General features: G+C 42.9%; 1 protein-coding gene across 1 annotated transcript in view; it reads right to left on the bottom strand.

Annotated features, from left to right (window-relative positions):
- The window catches only part of SPEF2 (sperm flagellar 2), a 69278-nt gene that overhangs the window by 18538 nt on the left and 27404 nt on the right, over nt 1-23336 (bottom strand). The window contains exons 8-11 of the mRNA XM_025192628.1: nt 15853-16041; nt 11622-11809; nt 5672-5840; nt 340-559 (exon numbers count right to left, since the gene is read on the bottom strand). Of these exons, the coding sequence (XP_025048413.1) occupies nt 340-559; nt 5672-5840; nt 11622-11809; nt 15853-16041 (766 nt within the window). The remainder of the gene's footprint in view (nt 1-339; nt 560-5671; nt 5841-11621; nt 11810-15852; nt 16042-23336) is intronic.

The raw sequence follows: 23336 nt of genomic DNA on the forward strand, positions 1-23336 counted from the left end.
CAGTCCATAAAGGTGAATATCTACCTAGCCTTCCACCTTTTTTATAAATATCACAAATAGAAAATTCTATGAAAACATTTCCTAAGCTCTCAATACATTCTGAAGTAAACCGATGAGAGATAATCATTAACAGTGGACTTTGACATTCAGGAACTTTATCATTTTTACTTGGGAGCGGGAGAGTAAATAAATTATACAGAGTCAGTTCCAGGCACATACTAATGCATTTGAGTTCCCAGTCTTGCAATGAGGTCTGCATTGGTGCAGGGGCCTGTCCACAAAGAGCTAGTTTAAGAGAGGACACTCAGCAAACAAGTTCTAGAGAAAAAGACTCTCTACCTTCTTTCAAGAACTTTGCACAGGTCGTTTTTCCACTAAAAAGTTTTCCCAAAATACATCCCTTGATACGAAATGAAGGAAATACAGGTGGTGGGGGTTCCGCTTTTGGAGGGTAGATAATGGCCATCAATCTACGAACCACATAACCCAATATGTTATTATTAGGTGGAGGTTTGTTTCCACTATTCTCTTTGGGTGGGTGCCACTCCCCTGTCATACTCTGTAGAAGTGACAAATTAGAAAATAATTTGTGAACATGTATTGTTCTTCATCTTTTGAAAGATAAATGCAGTAACTGAATACATTTAAAACCAATAACCTAATATGATCATGAAAAAACTTTGCACTGCTAGAGTGATATACTTCACCTAAAGAGATCACAAACATTTATTGATTATCTGAGGTAGGAAAGTATTATTTCATCCATTTAACAGACCAGTCAACCATTTTGATTCATTTTACAGGGAAATTATACGTGACCAATGCCACACAGCCAGTCATCACAGCATTTGTAACAAATCTCTGGAATCCACTACACTAAATACTAAAGAACACTATTTGTCTATGCTATATTTCAACATCTAGATTCAGTAACACAGGGATTTATAATAGTCAATAGCTTTTATTTTATTAAAAGTGTTCCATTATATAGTACTCTAAAGGAGGAAAATACTGATGGGAAATGTGGGCTAGGCCTACATTACACTCTGACTGCCACAAGTGTGTTGGTCAGAGATGTGATAAGGAATAATCCCTGACTGAAATACCTTGGCCAGCAAAATCCCCCTATTACAGACACAGTCATAACAGCAAAGTTAGGTCTTTGCTGGTATAGGTTATTTCAATTTTGGTGGACTAAAATAAGCTTTAACAGCTTTTGCTGTTATAAGCTGTGTCCACACAGTGCCAAGATATTTCACTGGGATCATTAAACAACATAAGCACCAATAATGTATACTTGGCGAGGTTAATACTAACAAAAAAAAGGCATTTTAGTAGGTCAGAACAATTTTAATTCTGTTTTATTGATTAGTGAAGAGAAAGAGATTAAACAGCTATCAGTGGATAGGTTTTGGTTACTAACAGTGTGAGCCAGGTTCAGGCTTACAACTTTGAATTCAAGACTTCATTACCAACCCACTATTCCCTCTGAGCACTATTGATAAAAACACAGTATTTATTTTTCCTCCATCTATTAACAAGCAAATATTATCAGAATACATTCTAATATTCCTGCATTCTAATATAAGACTGATGTGTACTTATTTTCACTTGGAACATCCTTGCAACATGTAAATGTGTATGACTTTATATAACTAAGTAGTAATATAATTTAAAAATAGGTGTCATTTTAAAATCAATCAAAATAGCAAAAATATTTTGAGTTATAAAATGTACTTCTCTAATACTTCTCAGGGCTGATGTTCTAAAATGTAATGATGAACCTTTACTACTTAAAAAGGGCATGCCTGAAGAACAATTTTCTCCTTGTTCACACCCATCTCCCTCAAATGCATGAGAGATGAGATGGATCACATGACTTTAACTGTTTCAGAATGGCAGGAAAAGGGTATTCAACATTGAAGGAATACTCTATTGGATCACTTATGAACCAATTTCCAGATCTTTATGCCCCAAATCTAAAGATTTTAAAATTGTGCGTCTCTGCAGGCATACCCTGTCGTAATGACTTGTGAAACAGAGGCAGTTTTTTTGGTTACACAGAGCCCAAATCATCTTAAGCTACACGGAACCAAGTCAACATCTGGTACTACACCTGGAAGTCAATGTACAATCTTTTGCAAGTTATGGAGAACTAGCATTATATGCTTCCTGTGCAGATTAACACGAGCAGCCTGCTGCATTTACATCAGATTCTACATTGATCTGATATACTTTTACCAATTCTGTTTCTTATACTGATGTCATAGTATTTTTGTAGACCAATAAATATCCATCTGCCTATTTACTCACTTAACTTCACTGTGTCCATCTCCAATATCAAAAGTTAACACTGTACCAGAGGAAATTGGAAAAATAATTCAAATATACTGTTAATGTATTTATCTTCAAATGTGATGAAGCCACTGTATTACAATATTTGCTTTTATCATCTATACCATCCATTGTTACTCCAAAGTTCAGCTGAATTGTGTGTATTAGAACCCAATTTCTACTTATGTATAATTTTATCAGGTGACTATTTTTCTTACTTTTAATAAACACTATTGCATATTCCATCTTATATAATATATAGAAAATATTGTCCCAATATTCAAGAGTTTATATTCTGAATGACTAAATCCTGATGTCCTCAACTCAATCTACTGATTTTAATAAAATCTTGCCTAAGGACTTATTAAACAATAATAGCTTCAGTGTATAGCTCTAAATTAGATCAATAAAATGTGTCAATATATAAGAAAATGAACAAGCACGGCCTTATGCCTGATCAGGTATGTAAAAAATATGGTCCATGGGCCAGATCCAGCCCAGTCATGTCATCTGGCCCTTGAGACTTGCCGGGTGCAGGGGAAAGGGGGCAGGAATTTGGGGGCAGGGCTCACTACCAAAATCCATTGCACAGAGCCCTGTTGGGAATGCATGGGGGGGAGGCAGCAACAGCCGCATTAATTTACCACTGTTGCTGCTTGCCCTGCTGTTGCATCTGGATCGAGCCTGTGAGGGGGTTGAGTGAATTTGACACATCTGGTATAGACAGTAAGAGCAGTAAGGTATTTTTTTTCATGCTCTCAGATTCACTTCTGCTTTGATATTAGCTGTGTCAGTGATTGCTCAAAAGTAAATTTTGGGTTAAGTGACCAAGAGGGAGTCAGTATTGAAACAACAGTTAAATGCAACCGGATCTCCAGTGAATCAGGACTCTCAATCCCACCAAAAGCCTATTATACTATACTCCTTTTATCAGCACTGGTTTTGTTTCTGTTTATTTTCTGTTCAAATGTCTGTAACCAAAATTTGATTTGAAAATGTTCCACTGAATGGTATGCTGTTTAGTCAGCTAAAGGAGCAGGTCTAAATTGAGGAAATGTCAGTGAAGAGAACTGAACCGAGAGTCAGAGGGCTAGCACGGCCCCAGGGGCAGGAAAGGAAGATTATGCTTATTACCAAGTTTATCTCTCTCTTTCTCATGAAAGTGAAGGAGGAAAAATAAGATAAGCCAAGTATTGTGGAAAAGATCCCCACATACCTCTACCAAAAACTTTCTATGTTGGCTTATAGCAGTTTTTGTTTTTCAAACCTTAGCTTCTTTTGAAGAGAAAGAAAATCATGTCAAACTATGCATTTTGTAATAGGAGAAAATGGAGACTACAGGAAATTGGCATAAGATGACTTGCATTTGATTGCAACTCCAGTTAGGATATTAAAGTAGGTGTCTTGGGGTGAAGGTCTAATGTACATTGGCTCCTTTGGCTCTGAATGATTGTACGGTCAAATGACATTAAAACCAAAACAAAAAAAAATAGATGAAACATCACAATTTCTGGATTTGGCTTTGTTATCTAAATTAAAACAGGGTCATTTAAGAGTTCTTTCAATTAACCTAATTCACAGATTGCTATGGAACTGATAGAACGACAAAACCTTTGCAGCAGTATCAGAATACACCAAAATACATATTTAATTTGAACTTAGTGCTATCATGGCTAGAATGAATTTTTGTGATACGGAAACTGCAAGTTGGGCACAGAACAGTGATTGGAAATGGTCTGAAACTGTCATACATACTAGACTAGAGATATTGCAATGCATGCTAAAAGTAAAAAGACCGGATTTTTCTTTACAGTAATGTCCCTTTACACTACCAGCCATGCAAAGTGGCATTATATTTGCATCATATTTAAGGCCTAGGTATTATGACCATGATAGTGCTAAAGGAATTCAATAAAAATGAGAATGTGAACTGAAACTCCATATGCTATCATATGCTAGGAATCCTCAGGAAGTCCCAGTTGCCTTCTGGCCCCCAGCCAGTAGATTTACTTTTTTGCTGTCTTGAGGAGTTATTTTCCAAGTTACTATAGCTGTTAATGCAGTATATATAGGATTCTTGTAAGTTACTTTCATTTAAAGAAGATACAAAGGCTGAAAATAATCTGAACTGTCAGACATTCACCACAAACTCCTAACACAAGTTTACTATTCTCTGTGAAAGAAAATGTACCAAATGGTTCAGGATGTGGGTAAAAAGAACATATAGTGTGGTAATCATTTCCCAAACAAGAAAAGTAGAAAGACAGGTTATTTACAATGATTGCCCCATATTATACTGAAGAGAAAAAATTCAAAACAAAGTAGTATAAGAGTGAGGTTGTAGCTGTGATGGTCCAAAAATTGTGCGAGAGGCAAGAATTTCTTAAGCTGATATCTTTTTTTGGACCAACTATGTAGTTGGGATAAAGTTAGCCAAGCTTTTGAATGCAGAACATTCTCTCTCAGGTCTCTGATCACAGGAAGCCAGGCACAGTGACCTGAGGAAGAAGGTCTTGTATTCACAAGTTTGTCTAACTTTTGGTCTAATAAAAGATATCGCCCCCAGAAATCCTTGCCCCTCGAGACATAAAAGGTATCTTTTCCAAGGAAGAGAATTGAGAATACTGAATTCCAGAAAATAATTTAGTAGTACTTTTCAACTGAAGCATTTCAACATTTCATTTTCAAACATTAATTGTATTACTACAACCTATACTCTAAAAATACAAAAAAGAGATATGGAATCCTGAAAAATTCTTATTTGGATTCTTACAGAATATTAACAGTAATACCAGCCATCTTTCAGAATTACTTCTTATTTAAATAAATGGATCACCAAAAACCATTACATTCCTTTATATTCACAAATTAATGGAAATAATTTATTTATCCAAAATATACCAGATTTTTTAACAAGCACTGCATTTATTTTGCTCTGTGTTTCTGACTATATTCTTTTACATGATCTGCCATGAAGTGGTGTTAGCCATGTTTCTATTTCTTTTTAAATACAAATTATAATGTTGTAATTAACTGATCTGTTGGGAGTAACACCATGGGCATCATATGCAGTAAGAGATGTGTTGTTGTCCTTCAGGTCAAACACCACAGGACTACATTTTTCAGGGTTGCATAAGCTTTCAAAAGCCAGTGACACACAACTTCATAACAATATGGGGTTAATGTAAAACACGTTTAATTATGGACATGTATATTAAGTTCCACTGTCTCAAACTGAAAAAGAACAAAATGTATTATAACATCACAGCAAAATGTTGGCTGTTCTGAAAAAAACAAGGTGCATTTTCTTCCTTTATGGCTTGCCAGTTAGGTGTACCTTATATTCATCATAATCCTTCTCATCTAGCAACTTCATTTTATCCAGCTCTACAAGTTGCTCTGCGGTTGGTTCAGATGGCAGAGGTTCAATCAAAGCTCGCGCATACAGTGGTTTTCCATTAAAAAAAAATTCTTTCCAATCCCTCATCAGTTTAATTGGAATTTGGCTGCAGAATCAAAACAAATTTAAATTAGCTGTTATACCAAATTAACAGAGAATTATGGATACAAGTGCATAAATGAAGCAAGCAGGCTCTGCATTAGGCGGCTTGTGGGATTTAGATGGAATTCTCTCTAATAATTAACTGCAAAGTGGTGCCCAACCAGCTATGCTGATATCACGGTGGTGGCAGAAACAATGGCTTTACCTTTATTGTATCCATGTGCCATGTTTGGATGGCTGAATGATGTAGAAGCAGTTCCACTGCTTGCTTTTCCCCACTAATCCCCCCCGCCTCCCCGAGCCTGCTTGGGATAGGCATCATTGAAGGATCTGTAGAGCTATATGCTAAACTCCAGAGGAGCTATATACACCATGTCTTAATCAAATCCTCTCTCATTGTTGCATGCTCAGAACCCCTTCTGCATCAACAAGACATATGTGGGCAAAATTTACCCAACAAAACCTACTTTACATGCCAATATTAAAGTAATTCAACCTAACTGTGTTTCCACTATAAAGGAATGAATAGACAATTACCAGCTAAAACAAATAAAAAATATTGTATGAGTATTATTACTATCAAAGGTAAGACAGGGCCTGAACACACATCACATACAATTCCATGACTGCTCAATAAACAAGATGAACAAATAAAACACCACTAGCAGCATATATTCAACAGATGTGGTAAAAATGAAGTTGAGTTGTTTTGTTGTCAAAATACATGCAGTTACTTTCTCTTGTAGCTTTCTATTTTAAGTAACAACTAGGACTTGCTTATATGACCATAAAACGGCAAAACTCTAGAACATTGTTTACAGTTACTCTAATCATTTTGATGCGACACATGAATTTGAATTTTCTTTTTAACTACAGATCTATGGTAACTGAACACTGTGCTATATATATGGGCTCTGCTTGTATTATCTTTAAGCGTTAAATACATACTGTTTTTATCTTGCACAATGAAATGTTTGGAAATACTGACAAAAATTTACCTTTGGTAGCAGTGCATGCTGATAAAATCTTGCCCTGCTTATGTATTTGAAACACCTATGTAAACTACTCAATGCTCAGCTCATGCATGTGTTATACTAATTTACATTGGAAATATGGGTGCACATTGTAAATGAAATCACCACTAAGTTATATTTATATTTTCAACATCACTATACTGAAATAAAATTCATATCAAACAGCTACTGAGCCATACTTTCTCTCTACACAATTGTTTTCTCTCCTCTAACAGGTAACTTGATTCAAGCTTTGCTTTTATTCTTTGAACATGGGGGCACCTTTTAAAATTTACAAATTATTCAGTTTTTCCAGTTTAAGATTAATCATTCTAATTACACAAACATGCTGTGGTCTCAGCAATTAAATTACAGTTACTAGAACATAACCATTCTCCTTTTTTCCCTTCCCTCATCCTATATTCAGCTCCCTGAATTCTCATTGTTTCTATGAAGTCAAACGCATCATCATAACTATACGGTTATTTCTTAATGATCATACGCTATGTCGATCCCTGTTTAATCTAAAAGCACAGGGCAGAGATTTGCACACTCAGTCTAAGTACAGGCATTCAAAAAGCCCAAGTCAGAATTCATGTAAATTATGCAGTTTTTTTTATACACGATGCAGTTTAGATCAGTAGCGAACAGACACTCATTTGCCCTTTGCTGGTGGCGGGGCAGGAGAGGAGGGAGGCACATCTTAAACCAGGTTCTGCCATTTTTAAACCAATCTGTGTGAGCCGAACTTCTGTTCTGTTATGGGTATAGACTGGTTTCTGATCACTTATACAGGTAAAAGTGTAATGTCTGTATCTGGCCTCATTGTATAGTTATTTTCCTGAGTTTCTCATGAAAAGCACTGTGATCAGTGGAAGAAAAAAGGAAATGAGAGAGGAAAATGAGAAACTGAGAGGGGAACAATGAAGTCTCAAAACCATTCAATATTTCCATATTTTTAAAAATGTAGCTTTCAGTAGTCTAAAAGCTGTCCTCCACTTTCATTTAGAATATAAATACTAAATTTTCTCACCTACAACATGCACCTTTTACCCAAAACCAGCTTCTGGAAATTGTAGTAGAAATATGGTCCTCTTCTGGGTGACTACAAAAGTAAAACCTGAAGTGATTCACAGGGAATAGTACAACGAGCAGATTCAGCTGCACAGCTACTGCTACTCAGTTACTAACTACAGGGAAAGATGTTTTTTTCTTCATTGTGCCTTTCAAAAACAAGATGCAGATTACTTTCTGGGGGGGCATGTTGTAGGTAAGAAAATACAGTAGTTAACTTCAGTATATAGAGAACAACAAAAACTGGAGGTTGCATCATCCTGGTTAAAACTATGTAGCAGTGATCTCTCCCAGGAGACAGAATTAGGATTTTTGTTAAACAGTGATTGAGTCTTCCAAAAACCAGGATCTTCTGATGGTGAATTAGGAATTATACACTGAATTTATTTTTGTAATCTTTATTATTTCATATCAAAGCCAATGCATTTGTTAAAAGTGTGGTCACTTTTATTAAGCAAGGTCTCCGAAGTTCAGTTAAAGATACACCACCTAACTCAACCTAACTGAGTGTTAATCTTACTGGCTTAATTTTTGAGCCATGATAGTCTGACCCTTAAGTTTTTTATCAGAAAGCCACAAATAAACGTTTTCATTCTTTGAATGGCTTAACGTATGCATCTAAAAGCTACTTTACAAGGATAGTGACATAAACCTGATTCAAATTCATATTTGGATAATTATGTTAGCATCAAAGCCCCAGAGGGATATGCTACTATTTCAGTCTATTACAGTTTAGTCAGGCTATCACAGGCCTTTAAAAGCTAACCTGTGTCCAATTTTGGTCTCTGAAGGATGTTCTGGTCACTGCATTACCAGCAGGCATTGTGTGACTGCAGACTACAGAAAGGCCTACTGCAGAAGGAGAGGGACATGTTGTGTCCTTTCCCAATAGAAGGGGAGAGAGAGAAATTATGGCAGCTTCCTGGTGAGGTGCTCCAAAGTGTAACAAACTGATCTGTAGACCAAGACAGCACATGCAGCATGTGATGAAGACAGAACTAACCCTTGTTTAGAGATTCAAAGCCAATATTTCTAAAAAAAGAGTTGGAAAAAGTTCTCCTTTACTTTTCTACACCATAGCACATCATGGGAAAAGGACTATTAACCGAGTAGAGGCGAAGGAAGATTGAGAACTTCACAGAAAGTATAAAACATAGAAACAGTTTACTGAGAGATCAAAGGGGACAGAACTTTGCTGTTCCAGGGTAAATGAAAGGCAGTGCATGTTTTTACTCTGTTGGCATGTCTACACAAGATGCTGTTGCCTTAGCGACAAGCTACAGCAATGCAGCTCATCGCTATGGCAATGTAGCATTGGCAGACATGAATCGTGACACTGTGCAATAGCCCGTTGCTACTGCGCAGCAGGGTTGGAAATGACCCGTGCGGCGCCAGGACTGTAACAACTGCGCTGTCAGGCACTCGTGTAGACGCACCCACTGACATAGGCAGCAGAAGGCCAGGGCTAACAGAGCTTAGCTGCCACCCCCCCCGCCAATGCAGGACAGACTGGCTGCAGGCTCTGGGCTGCTGCAGGGTGGCGAGTCACACATGCTCAGTCACGCAGCCAAGATCGCAGCCCCAGAGTGTAGATTACTACTCAGCATAGGAGCCAGGCAAGTTTAACTGCACTCTGTAAAGGGGAAGGGTCTTGGGGGGGCCAGATCAAGGCCCCCCACAGTGCAGAAGGGAGTGGGGCAGAGGCAGGGGCAGGCAGGGGCTGGGGTGAAGGGGGCCCCAGGCCAGGTCATGGGATGCTTGGAGCCCGGGCGGCTCATCCAGGGGGGCGGGGGAGCTCCTGCCACTGTGCATTCTGGGGAAGGCAAGGGAGGGCATGTGCCCCCAATCTGTGTGCGTGGCATAGGCGGCTGCTGCTGTGGGCTGGGCTCTGCGCCCTGCTGCCGCTGCCTTGACAGCCAAGTGACACCATGTGCATCCCCGCCACTGGGCTCTGCACCCCATGTATAGCAGGCACATGGTGTTGCATCACTTCTAAGCAGGGCACAAAGCACAGCCTGCCTCTGCCCCGCACACAGATCTGGGGGCCACATGTCCCCTAAGCCTCCTCAGGGATGCAAGCAGCAGCAGGAAACCTCCCCCACCCCCTGCTCCTGGATGAGCTGCCTGGGCTCCAAGCGTCCCACAACCTGCCCCTGCCCCGGGGCCCCATTCGCCCTAGCCCCTGCCTCTGCTCCACTTCCCCCCTCACTGCAGGGTCCTCGATCTGCCCCCACACAACCCTTCCCCAAGACAGACTTACCTGTGGGGGGCAGAGGGGTATGCGTGCGTGTGCATGCAAGTGCACGCATACTCAGTCTCTCAAATAATATTTTCTCTCTCCGCCTATGCCCACTGATAAGTGGAAACTAAACCACATGACGGTAACTTAGCTATCATTGAAACAGACAGGGTACCATCCACTAACCACAGGGCCAGAGCTTGCACATGGGCAGTTATTGCAGAGCAGCTGATATGTCATAAAGCCCTGCTCCCCACTTTTACCTTATAGAACACTGTTAGTCCCAAGTGTGGTTGAAAGACTATTTAGACCAGTGGTTCTCAACCTTTTTAGACTCAAGACAACTGTCAGAAAAACCAGGCACTTAGCTCTCACTCATATTTTGACTATGAAAAAATAGAGCCATTTTTCTGTTGCAAAGACCACAGCAGGTCAGAATGCTTTTAATACTACAGATTTCTATTTAAAACCTCTTGGTTTATTTGTGAATCACATTTGCACACATAACAGTGCTCACAGCACTGCTGACAGGATCTCAAGACACCCCAGAGTGCCCCAGCACGCTGATTGTGAATTGTGGGTTTAGACCATAGATGGAGAAGTCTAATGGTATAACCTGTACACAATTCTGAAAACCTGTGATCCTTTGGGAACAGAGAGCTGGTATGAAATGTCTGCAGTCAAGAAGCACATACCCAAGGATGGATGAAAGTTTACTTATGGAAGCATTTTGTTATGACCTTTTATTTGTCTGAGAGAGAGAGAGAGGGAGAGAGAGAGAGATGTGACTATCTGATGTGGCCAGAATTGAAAACCACCAACTCCTTGAAAACAAGGGGAAGCTGGTACACTGAGGTGAGTGGAAGCTGAAGCATGAATGCACCTGAAGGCAAAACAGGTGAGAAAAACTACCATGCAGCCCTAACATGTTAAGTTAGTGTTAGAGTGTATGGCCAAGATGGCCTAGGAATTATGCAAGGGGCCTCTCTGCTCTTGGTTTTCAAACAACTCCCTAATCTTGCCTGACTCATCACGAGAAGCAAACTCTCCACCTCTCAATAGACCTCAAATGGGACACAGCCTTAACACAACAGATGCTTAGCCCATCAACACGTCTCCACTGCTACGACAATCACTCCTGCACAACAAACCATGGGAATCTATGGATTTTACATACGCCTTTCCCAAAATGTGATTCATCTGATCCAATGCACCAAATGCCCTCAAGGTAACTATGTGGGTGAAAATAAACAGCAACTATGCATCAGAATGAACTCTCAGACAGAGGTACATATTCATCAGTTAAGTGCGAGATACCTGTAATGTGTAGAGGGGGCTATGGAACACAACTACAAGGCAGGTGATTTGAAAGAGAACATAATGTACCTGATTAACATTTTTCTCTTAAATATATTAGAAACAAAAAAATTATTTTCTCTGATTTCTGAAGCATACTTACTTGTTTGTCAACAAACGATATTCTCCAGTTTTGGTTGATAAATCAATAACTTGGTTGATCACTTCCCGGCACATTGAATAATGTTTTTTATAACGAGCCTCAACTATTTCAGCAGCAATTTTCCTGTGAAGTTCTTTTTCTTTGAGAATCTGTTCCTCATAATCAATTTTTTCTTGTTTTGCAAGAGCCTACGGATTTTTTTTAAGTAAACTTTTTACTTTGTAAAGGGAAAAAAGATTAAAATCTGCATAATCCTTGAAAAAAAAAGAACTGGTTCAACTGAAGACAAGAATAGAAAATATGTTTTAGCATTGTTTATATAGCAAGCAATAGCTACAGTTCTGAATACAGTTTTTGCATATTCTAAGTTCCCACCTTTTTGTAAAATGGATACAGTATAGGAAAAAACTTACTTCTTCCACACCAAGTAGAATATTAATTTGTTTAGTGACTTTTGGGAAAATAGGACATTTATCTTTAGAACACAGAAAGAGTATTTTTGATATTTATGAGAAACAATCATGTTGAAAACTGGGTGAAGTTCCAGCTGCATTGATGGGTGCAGGGCAAGACACCCATTGTGTGGTAAATAAATAGCAAGGTCTTAATCAGCTTCAGAGAATTAATATGAAAATAATGATGACCTCTAAATACAAAAATGTTATGACTGACTGACCTTTGAAAACTTATATAGACTCTAACTGAAGACAGAAAGCAGATCTTTGTAGGTAAAACTGAAGGGAGAAGCAAGTGGGGTCAGCAAGTCCCTGTGACACAGTGGCCCCTGGTGGGCAGGAACTGTCGTTTCAGGAGATAGTCTTAGAACACAATGATGGTGAATAAGCAGTTTCTCCAGGGCTGGGAGAATTATGTTTGTTTGCTTTTTAATTAGGGGAGAAGTGTGCAAAAAGAAAGGCTGGCAGCTGGTAGAAAATCATATCATATCATATCATAAGTGCAAGTATTATGTCCACAGGGATGCAAGATGTGGAAGGTAGACCTCTGACTCTATCCCTTCAATCACGGATTTCTAAATTCTTTTGGTGAATGTCGGCTTTAGTAACTCCAGACCAGAAGCGTTAAAACCCTGGAGTGGAAATCCACCACAGCTAGCATTTGCTAAGAACAAAGATTAAATTTCTACACCTAGAGGAACCTGCAGGCTTGATTTTGAAGAGAGATTTTTGCTATTGTCTCCCACATTTTGCTTCAGCGAACTAATCCTTTCATTCTTAGAAAGGAGTCATAATATCAGGGATAGTAAAAATAATTTTAAAATATATCAAAATTAGGTTTTAAACTATATAACAGTGGGAGCTCCTGTCCTTTACAAAGACATTTACTGCCGAGTAGACTAATAAGCTCCTCAGTAAAGAAGTTACACATAAGCCAGGTTAAGTCATCAGAAACTGATTTAAACCAGTAACAGAACAGATGTTCGGTGCACTTAAACTGCTTTCATAATGGCTGAAACTGGTTTAAGATAAATCTGGTTAGATGTAGTATCAGACTAAACTGATTTAGATCAAACCAGTTTATGGAACTTCTATCCCAGATCCCCTTCTAATTCAAATTAACCCAGTACCCCAGCACCCCATGATGCTTTGCAGCCTTGGGCTGGACTGTCAGCTCCAACAAACAGGGTCTGCTCCTCTGCTCCCTAGCCAGAGCACTATCACTCTTCCAGGTGGCTGAGGATGGGCTGGGGGAGAAAAACCCACCTCTCTGGTCCAGGACAAGACCCCCAGTCGCATGGAGGGGGGAGGGGGGAACCAGACCCAGAGCCGGGTGCTCCTGGCCTGGGGAGAGTAGGGGGAGTCTGCAGCGGGGGTCGACTCTGCCCCCAGAGCCAGGAGCTGGGAGCCATGCCCCCTTCTCAGCCCCGCAGGTGGCTGAGAGGAGGAGGAAGCCTGTACTGGGGCTTAGCTCAGCCCCCCCAGAGCCAGGAGGAGGGCTGGAGTCCCCTAGCCCTGCCCCCTTCTCAACTTTTAGGCTGTCTGAGACAGAGATGTGGCTCCCAGCTCTGGGGGGGCGGAGCCAAGTCCTACTGCAGGCTTCCCCACCATCCAGCCTGGAGGCTGAGTGGACGTGGCTCCTGGATTCTAGCTGTGGGGGACGAAGCCAAGCCCCAGTGAGGCCTTCCCCACACCCCCCAGTCGACTGGAGGCTGAGACGAGGGCATGGCTAAGGGGTTCAAGTCCCGCTCCCAGCTTTGGGAGGTGGAGGCAAGCCCCCTGCTGCGGGCTTTCCTTACCCCCCTCCCCTCAGCCAGCGCCAGGCTGAGGACGGGGCATGGTTCCTGGCTCCCAGCTCTGAGGGCAGAGCCAAGCGCAGATGCAGGCTTCCTTCCCCCACTGCCTCAGTGGGCTGGGAGGCTGAGAAGGGCTAGGAGATTCCATCCTGGCTCCCAGCTGGGGGAGATGTGAGGGCAGAGTAAAGCTTCCACTTCCAGCTTCCTCTCCCCCTTTCCCCCCTAAGCTGCTCCCAGTTGGGGGTCTGGTGCTGGGTGGGAGGGGTGGGTTTTCCCCTCCTCACCCCTTGCTTAGCTGGTGGGGAGGCTGAGAAGGGGGTATGGCTTAGGGAATCAAAGGGCTCAGGCACTCTGCAGTGGCCAGTAGACTGGGAGGTGTGCTCTAGCACCTACCAGCTATTAATATTGGCCAACGCAGGGGTCTGGCTGCCTTTCCTATTTGAAAAGTGAACATCAGTTCACTTGTTATTATTTCAATCTCTGCAGTTTAAAAAAACCTGCAAGGATTGAATCAGTTCAGCCTCGGGCGTTTTGACTGACTGCACTTCGTCCTTGCATCTACATGTGTGGCCCTATTAGGTGGCAGGAAACTAATTAACTGCAGCAGGGTAGTACTTGTAAATACAAACACTATCCTGCTATGGAATTTTTTTACTTTGCAGCACTATACATGTAGAAGCTGACACAGCTTGCCAGCCCCTCCATAGCATTTGAGCCAGACAGAAGGAGCCCTGGGCTGGCAGGTTGACCCACTGGGCTCCCTGCCAGCCAGGGCTGATCCAACCCGGCTTGACATGCTGAGGTCCTGTGCGCATGTGCAAATACAGTGCCCAGGAGCAATAAACTCCAGCATGATGTGCAACAGCGTTTACTGCTGCATGTTAATAGCACATGTAGATGTTTTTTCTTAAATCAGATTTTATTTTGGATTTTTGTAGTTAAAGGCACTATATTTACCACTGGATTTTCAAGCCTAGAAAATCACAAGTGTTAATGTCTGTGTAGCAGGGCACTAGGGTGCCTGCTACTAGAAGTGCTGGGATAACCCTTCAGGTGCCGGTTGCTGAGGCAACCAAAGGTAGCTAATGGCTTACCCCTGCCTAGCCAGCTGAAGAAAGGGGCAGGGCCTGGCCCCTATATAAAGCACAGGCAGGAGGCCAGAGGCAGTTCCCTGACCAGCAGCTAAGGAGGAAGGAGTTCCCTACTAGAAGTGCGGAAAAACCTGAATGCCAGAGCAGCATTGGTCACTGTGGTAGGAGAGAAAACCCGGTAGGCCTGAGGATTGTTATAGCCAGGCAGCTTATGTTTACGTTATAGCCAAGAGGCTTGTGTTTAGGTTGTTGTTTGTATTTGCTATTGATTACACCGGTGGTTTGGGTGAGGCTAGAAGGGGATGGAGGAGGCCTAATAGGGGACTCATGGTCTAGTGAGGACCCCAGTGAGGGCACAGAGTTTGGGGTATACAGACCCCAGCTCCAGAAAAGGGCAGCTGAGAAACCCCAGAAGAGGGGGTAGCAGTGCGGTGAGCCCTGTGAGAAGGTTGCATTGTAGAGAAGGGCCCTGTGAGAGGGCTGCATTGCAGAGAAGGGCCCGAGCACCAGAGGGGTGTAGGCCAAGACAGTGTTGTACATGCATAGCCCACAAGGCTTGGGGACACAGAACCCCTGAAGCAGGAGAACTGTAGCCAAGCAAAAGAAAGGTAGCCTCCCTATAAAGAACTTGTATACAATCAAAGTCATGGCGGGCGAGAATAGGAGGGTGCAAGTCAGAAGCTTGGCACAGTAAAGGAGGTGACAGGGGAGAGCACAGCGACCCTGATGTCGCTCCTGCCACAGTCTGAAAGTGTATTCGACAGAGTGGGTGATGCACTGATTGACTACATGTACAGTAGGCCTCCCCCATGTAAGACAGGATTATGTATCTTATTAATAGTAAGACAGACTGTTCTACAGAAAAATCAGTGAATAATTAGTTTTTTACCGCCTCTCTGTCAAGAGCTTCTTGGAACTCTTTCAGTCGCCTTTCCTCATATTGTTTCTCTCTGAAAATTCTGTTCTGCCATAATACTTCTTTTTCATGACGAACATGCATGAGTTGTACAGCAATCCTCCGCTCTTGCTGGGACTGTCTCATTAATCTATTAATAAGCTGCTCCTCCCGGTAAGCCTCCTAAGAGATAAAGCATTGTAAGCTGAACTAATAGTGATTAACTTGTTGGTCGGATTAGTGTCAGACTACGTATTACTTTCTCATATAAAGAGTCTGTACAAAATAGCATGACAATATTCATCTGTCTTTTTCAATATCAAGCATATATATTTGATACATAACCTAACACACACACACACACACACACACACACTTCTATTTATAATGATGATATCAGTAATGCAATGTAAACTTGGTCTTGTAAAGCAGCATAAGTAAACTTTAAACGTTTCTAAACACCTTTCAACTAAGGTACTTTAAAGAAAAATTATTAAGCGCTACCTAAAAAAAAGATTCTATATCCAAAGAGAAAGTTGTATTCAATTCAAATAGTTATTTATAGACACACAGATATGGCCAGACCCAGTTCCCACCCCACCACCACCCTGATCTCCCACAGTAGCTTGCAGTCCTATTAGCCATGTTCCCCTCTAATTTTCTAACCTAATTTTCTTCCCCTCCACACATGCTCCCAGATCTAGGCTCTGTCCCCTTGTTTTTGATTCAAACAGCTTTCTTCCCCATCCTTTCTGGGCCCACTGGTGTCAGAATGGGCTGGGAAGAGGAGGTACTGGGGGAAGAACACTGAAAACACAGGAAAGGCAGGGCCCCACCTGGACATAGCACAGTGGACAGCAACTGAGAACTGCAATTTCAGGAAAAATCCTAATCACTCCAGGGCTGAAGCATGACTACTGTGACAGAATTGTTGAGGCATTATGCTCGGTACACACAAAATAGAGCTTCACAGCTTATGATGCACTTTTTGAAAAGTGTATAACTTTGCCAAACCGGCAGATTTTCATGTAAATAACAGGCAGAAATGTTTTATTGTTAATTTTCAAGTTTCTTTCTTAAAGCATGTGGGTACTAGACTTTAGCAAAGAAATTATTACCATCTTTTTTTTAAACAAGGGAAAACAAAGCATTTTTCCTTGAGCCTTATTTTTGGAAATGACTAGACATTTTTGGCTAAAATTTTCCTAAATAATTCAGCCACAGCTTGGTAAATTACTGTCCAAACCGAAGCAGAAGGGGGGAAAAAAAATAGCAGCACTACATTGACAATGCTCTCCATCCCATGTAAGCCTGGGGTTGTGTTCACTGGTCACATGTTACAACCTGAAGCATAACACATTATATAAATTCATCTCAAACATTTATGTTAAAAATTATGGTACTAGACCACATTCTAGGGAGAACAAAGCACTCTAGGATACTGGGGTCTGAGAGATTCCCTGTAGCGCTACATGTACTTATGCATGCATTACATATGGTTCTACCAAAAGGTAAGTGTTCTAGAGAAGTGCCTGTTTGAAACGGGAACTTTTTTTGTAGCAGATCTGACATCTTTGCAGTACTACAAACAACACATTTACTAAGAGGATTTAGAGCTCTATCCTTCTAAGGGCAAATGTTTCAATTAGGAATCAAGCCAGTTTCTGAGGCCCTAACCTTTGAATGAGCTCCACATGGACATATGGTTCTGTCCACAGGAATTTCATACAGGATCAGGATCTAAATTTGGATACATACTTTGTTTGCACACACAGGGTTATTTCTATATGCAAGTACAAAATGCACAAGAAAATCCAATCGTTTCCACATCTTTGAGATGGAATCTATCAAATCACACTCCTGGGGTGTCCTATACAGCTATCCATATAGCTCAGATAGAGGGCACTGCAGTAGGTGCTTCCACCAAGGTGGTCAAATACAGGCTTCCCTCTATATGCATTCAAGGAAAAGCATGCATAAATCAAATTTGCATAAGGGAACCCAGTTTATAAGGTTACAAATAGGGATATGTTCGGGAGGGAGGAAGTAAGGCGGAGACTAGGGAAAGGGCGGGGGGAAGGACGCAGCCCGTTGGCCATTCCCGGGGCTGCAGCAGAGAGCAAAGCAGAGGAAACTGAGTGGGTACAGGGCATGGGATGGTGGGGCACAGCTCTTGCTGCTACGTGCACCCCAGGAGGGCTGCGGGCTGGTGGGTTGCACCAGGCTCTTCCCAGGGGGTGCATGCCCCTGGATCTGTGCACAAGAGGACAGCAGGCTGCCACTTCCAGCAGGGGCCAGAGATGGCACCGGGGTCTTCCCGGCGCTCGGGGTGAGCAGCAGCAATGGAAGGGGAGCTGCTCCCACCCCAAAATTTGCTGTGGCCCCCCACCCCAACCTGCCCTCTGAGCACCGCCACCAAGCGCTGGGAAGAGTCTGGTGCTGCTGCTGGCCCCAGTTTGCAGCAGCAGCCTGCTATCCTCCCACATGCAGATCTGGAGGCACACGGCCCCTGGGAAGAGTGCGGCGCAGCCCCCAAGCCCACGGCCCTCCTGTGGTGCGCGTAGCAGCAAGAGCTGTGTCCCACCCATCCCACGCTCTGCACCCACTCAGTTTCCCCTGCTTTGTTCCCTGCTGCAGCCCCGAGAGTAGCCAACGGGCTGTGCCACACCCCTCCCCCTGCCTCTTCCCCTACAGACTTACCTTGCTATGTCTCGGGCCTCTGCTTCTCCCCACTCACCCCAGCCCCTGCTTCAGCGGCCCCAGGAGCAGCCAATACCACCTGCCTGCACCACGGTACGGCACAGCCCAGGGGTAGAATTGAGTGGGGACAAGTGGAGCCCTGGAGTCAACCACGTAAGAGTGAATTTACCTCGCATATGATGAATTTGGGGTATAAAAAGAGTCCTTGCATAACAGTGAATTTGCATATACAGAACCCGCATAAATCGAGGGAAACCTGTAACCATCCTATGCCTCTCCAGGGTGCTTTTCTAGTGTTCTCAAGGGGTGGTTTTCAAAGAGGCATGTTGCTCTTTGATACATATATTCTTTTCACTTCTTCTTTAGAGTCAAGCTTCCATTAAGAGTTTGAGAAAGGTGGAAACATGAGTGAGCTATGGGAATATGCAGAGTTCATCTCAAAGAACTTCAAGTAAAGTTCTTTATTTCATCTTAGTGTTCCCTGCATACTCCCACTCCCGGGATAGTCTGACAAACAGTACCTGTAAAAGAAAGGAGACTTGCAATTATAACTTGATGATGATTTAGGAGTATTGCCCTACTAACCAGTATCTAATTGATCATGAGCTCAAACTACTAGTCTAAGGAACATTGTTTTGAAAGCATATATATAGAGAGAGCTCCATGTTGCAGCCCTAGGGATCTCAGCAACTGGAATGTGTCTAAAGCATGCTATAGAGGTATCCATTGCTCTAGTCAAGTATGAACTAGACCGAACAGTCAGAGAAATAAACTAAAGCCTGTAACTTTCCACTGTATGTTGTCTAACTCTCATAAAGAAGCAATGTAACCCTTGCAGTTACCTGCTTATGAAATTGTGAGATTCTTCGGTCTATCAAAAATAAAAAAAAGTTTGGCTCCATGACTAGGGACAGAAGCTACACATAAACAGGCTTAAATGATCAGAAACTGGTTTAAACCTGTAACAGAACATACGTTCAGTGCACATAAACCAGTTTCAAAATGGCTGAAACTGGTTTAAGATAAACCTGGTTGAATGTAGTATCAGACTTAACTGATTTGGGTCAAACTGGTTTATGAAACTTCTGTCCCAGACCCCTTCCTGGTTCAAGTTAAATCGCAGTCCCCCAGCATCCCATCATGCTTTCCAGTCCTGAGCTGGGCTGGGCTGCTCCAGCAGAGAAGGGGTGGGGTGGGGGGGCAAGGATTGGTCCCCCAGGCAAACCCTGGCTAGGGTCTGGGGCCAGAAAGGGGTGTTAACTCTCCTTTTCCCTGGTTCAGCCCCACTGCCCCCAAGTACAGAGCTGCCCTACCCTGCTAAACCTGCTGAAAGTTACTGCTGGCTGTAACTGTGGACTTCCTCTTCCTGCTTTCAGGTGCCCCTAGGATTTGAAGTGATGAGCAACTCTGCAGAGTCCTGCTTCTGTGATTGTGGACTGCAAATCCCAGAGACCTCAGGGGCAGCAGGAAGAGAAAGCAACCAAAAAGCCCATGCTGACTACATGCCAGAAAGCTGTGCTCTAGTGCCTCCCAGCTTCTGGCCTGAACCACTGTGCTTCCTGAATCAAATGTAAATGTCTGTTCACTTCTGTTTCAGTTTCATCTGTGCAGTTTAGACTAACCTGCAACAGCTACATCAATTCGGCCTCGAGCTTTTTGACTGTCTGTACTCTGCCATCAGTTTGCCTTTTAGCTCTAATGGGCTAACTGAAGCTTTGGACATCTTTCTTCTAGGACAGTCTCTACAATCCCAAACTGAGAACTGCTGGCTGTATAGGAACAGGAGGGGGGGGGGTGTGTGTGTGTGTGTGTGTGTGTGTGTGTGTGTGTGTGTTCAAATGTAGACAAGTTCTAACCCAAAAATGCAGGAATCTGGGCAACATGTCTTTGAAAAGGGCATTTTCCAATGAAGTTTCAACAGGCTTCTTGTTTAAACACAATAAATAGAAACTGCACTGTGATAATCCAAAGAATCAACAAATAGCTAATGCTGAGAGTTCAATAACACCCTAATTCTGAAATTATCCAGGAAAAATGATGAAAATATTTGGAACCTGCCTTAAAAATGAAACCAGAGCATCTTACTTGGAAGTTGTCATTCAGCACCTGGATGAAAGTGCAACAATATTTAATGAAAAGAACCCTTCCATTTAAGTCTTCTCAGAGAAGGAAATGTTACGGCAGTTAACAAGATAACAGAATCATAGAATAGTCAGTCTGTTAGGGACCTCAGAAGGTCATCTAATCCAACCTGGTGGGACTCCACCTATGACTGGGCCACAGGTATAGATGGCTATACCCTGTACAGGAGAGATCATGCTGATAAAAGGGGTGGGGGTGTAGCTCTCTCTGTCAAGGAGCCTCTAAGTTGACATTAGCACTCGGGGAGGATGACTGGAGTCCCTCTGAGTTAAAATACGTGGGGAATGTGGCACAGGGGACAATGATAGGAGTCTACTATAGCCCTCCTAACCAGGAAAAAGACCACACCAGGTTTGCCAAGGAAGTGGCTGAGGCTGCACACTCGCAGTGCATGAGTGTCATGGGAGACTTCAACTACCCAGACATCTCATGGGAAGAGTACTCAGCCAAATCTGAAAGGTGACAAAGCTTCCTCATGTACATGGACAAGCTCTGCCTGACTCAATAAATCTATGGACCAACAAGAGGTAAAGCGTTGCTGGACCTGGTACTGGCTGGAGGGGATGATCTAGTCAGCAACCTAAGAATCGTAGGAAAGCTGGGAGACAGTGACCACAAGCTGATCACTTTTACTACCCGTTGCAAAGCTAAAAAGTCAGTCAGCAATGCAGAAGTCCTCGACTTTAGGAAAGCTGATTTTGATAAGCTCAGGAGGCTTGTTTTCAAGGCACTAAGGGGCCATGACTTGACAGGGAGAGTTCAAGAGGAGTGGCTGCTCCTTAAGGGAGCGATCTTGACAGCAGAAGGGATGTCCATCCCATCTCGGAGGAAGGTAGCAAAAGGGCACAGCAACCCCCTTGGCTCAGCAGGGAACTCATGGGCCTCCTATGCCTAAAAAGAGAGGTTTATAAAGGATGAAAGACTAGAATCACCACCAAGGAGGAGTATTCTGTACTGGTCCGTACTTGTAAGGAGCGAACCAGGAAAGCTAAGGCTGCAACCAAACTTCAGCTAGCTACACATATCAAGGACAATAAAAAGTCCTTTTTCAAATATGTGGAGAGTCGGAAGAAAAGCAAGGGTAACATTGGACCCCTGTTAAACCAAATGGGACAACTGATAGTTGACACCCAGTAAAAAGCCAACCTACTTAATAGGTACTTCGCGTCGGTTTTTCATCAGCCCAAAGGGACCACCCCACCTAGCATGATGTGGGATGGCCAGGGTGAGGGTGAATTTATACCCAGCATTGGTGTAGGCCTTGTAAAGAAACACCTTGAGAGGCTGGACACCTTCAAGTCAGCGGGGCCTAACAGATTGTACCCCAGAGTACATAAGGAGCTAGCAGGTGTCATAGCCCAAACATTGGCAAAAATATTCGAAAAATTGTGATGCTCAGGTGAAGTACCTGAAGTTTGGAAGAAGGCCAGTGTGGTACCTATCCTCAAAAAAGGGAGGAAAGTAGATCCAGAGACATACAGGCCAATCAGTTTGACCTCGATCTCCGGTAAGATTCTGGAAAAAATTATCAGAGAGACCATTCTTGACAAGCTGGCTGATGGCAACATTCTGAGGAACAGCCAGCACAGGTTTGTTGTGGGTAGGTCTTGCGTGACCAATTTCATCTCCTCCTATGACCAAGTGACACATCACCTGGACAAGGGAGAAGTGATTGACATCATATACCTGGACTTTGAAAAAGCCTTTGATCTGGTGTCCCATGATCTCCTTATGGAAAAATTGACCAACTGTGGCCTCAGCTACATCACAGTCTGATGGCTGGAGAATTGGATCCGAGGTCGGACCCAGAGAGTAGTAGTCGACGGAAGTGAATCGCTGTGGTGCTCTGTGACCAACGTCATCCCCCAAGGATCTGTCCTTGGTCTGGTTCTCTTTAATGTCTTTATCTACGATGTGGACACTGGTGTCAGACGTGGACTAGCCAAGTTTGCCAATGACACTAAACTTTGGGGTACGGTGTCCACACCTGAGGATAGGCCTGACATAAACCGGATATAAACCTGATGAAGTTCAATACCAAAAAATGGAAGGTACTCCACCTCAGGGGGAAAAAAACCCCGCAGCATGATTATAAGCTTGGCAGTGCTACACTCACTAGCACCATGGCCAAAAGAGACTTGGGGGTCATGACTGACCGCAAGATGAACATGAGCCACCAATGCGATGCTGCAACTGGTAAAGCAAACAAAAAAACTCTGGCTTGCATTCACAGATGCTTCTCAAGTAAATCTCAGGATGCCATCCTCCTGCTGTACTCGCCCTTGGTGAGGCTGCAGCTGGAGTACTGCATCCAATTCTGGACTCCACAATTCAAGGATATGGAGAAGCTTGAGAGAGTCCAGAGGAGAGCCACGCACATGATCAGTGGGCAAGGGAATAGGCCTTATGAAGAGAGGCTGAGAGCCATGGGACTCCTCAACCTGAGCACAGGCTCAGGGGTGACCTGGTGGCAGCCTATAAGTACATACAGGGTGTGCGTCAGGATCTGGGGGAATGCCTGTTCACCAGAGCGCCCCAAGGGATGACAAGGACCAACCGTCACAAACTCCTCCAAGACCATTTTTGGCTGGACATAAGGAAAAACTTATTTACTGTCCGAGCCCCCAGCGTCTGGA

The sequence above is a fragment of the Alligator sinensis genome, unplaced genomic scaffold (assembly GCF_000455745.1).
Source record: "Alligator sinensis unplaced genomic scaffold, ASM45574v1 scaffold536_1, whole genome shotgun sequence".
NCBI classification, from domain to species: Eukaryota; Metazoa; Chordata; order Crocodylia; family Alligatoridae; genus Alligator; species Alligator sinensis.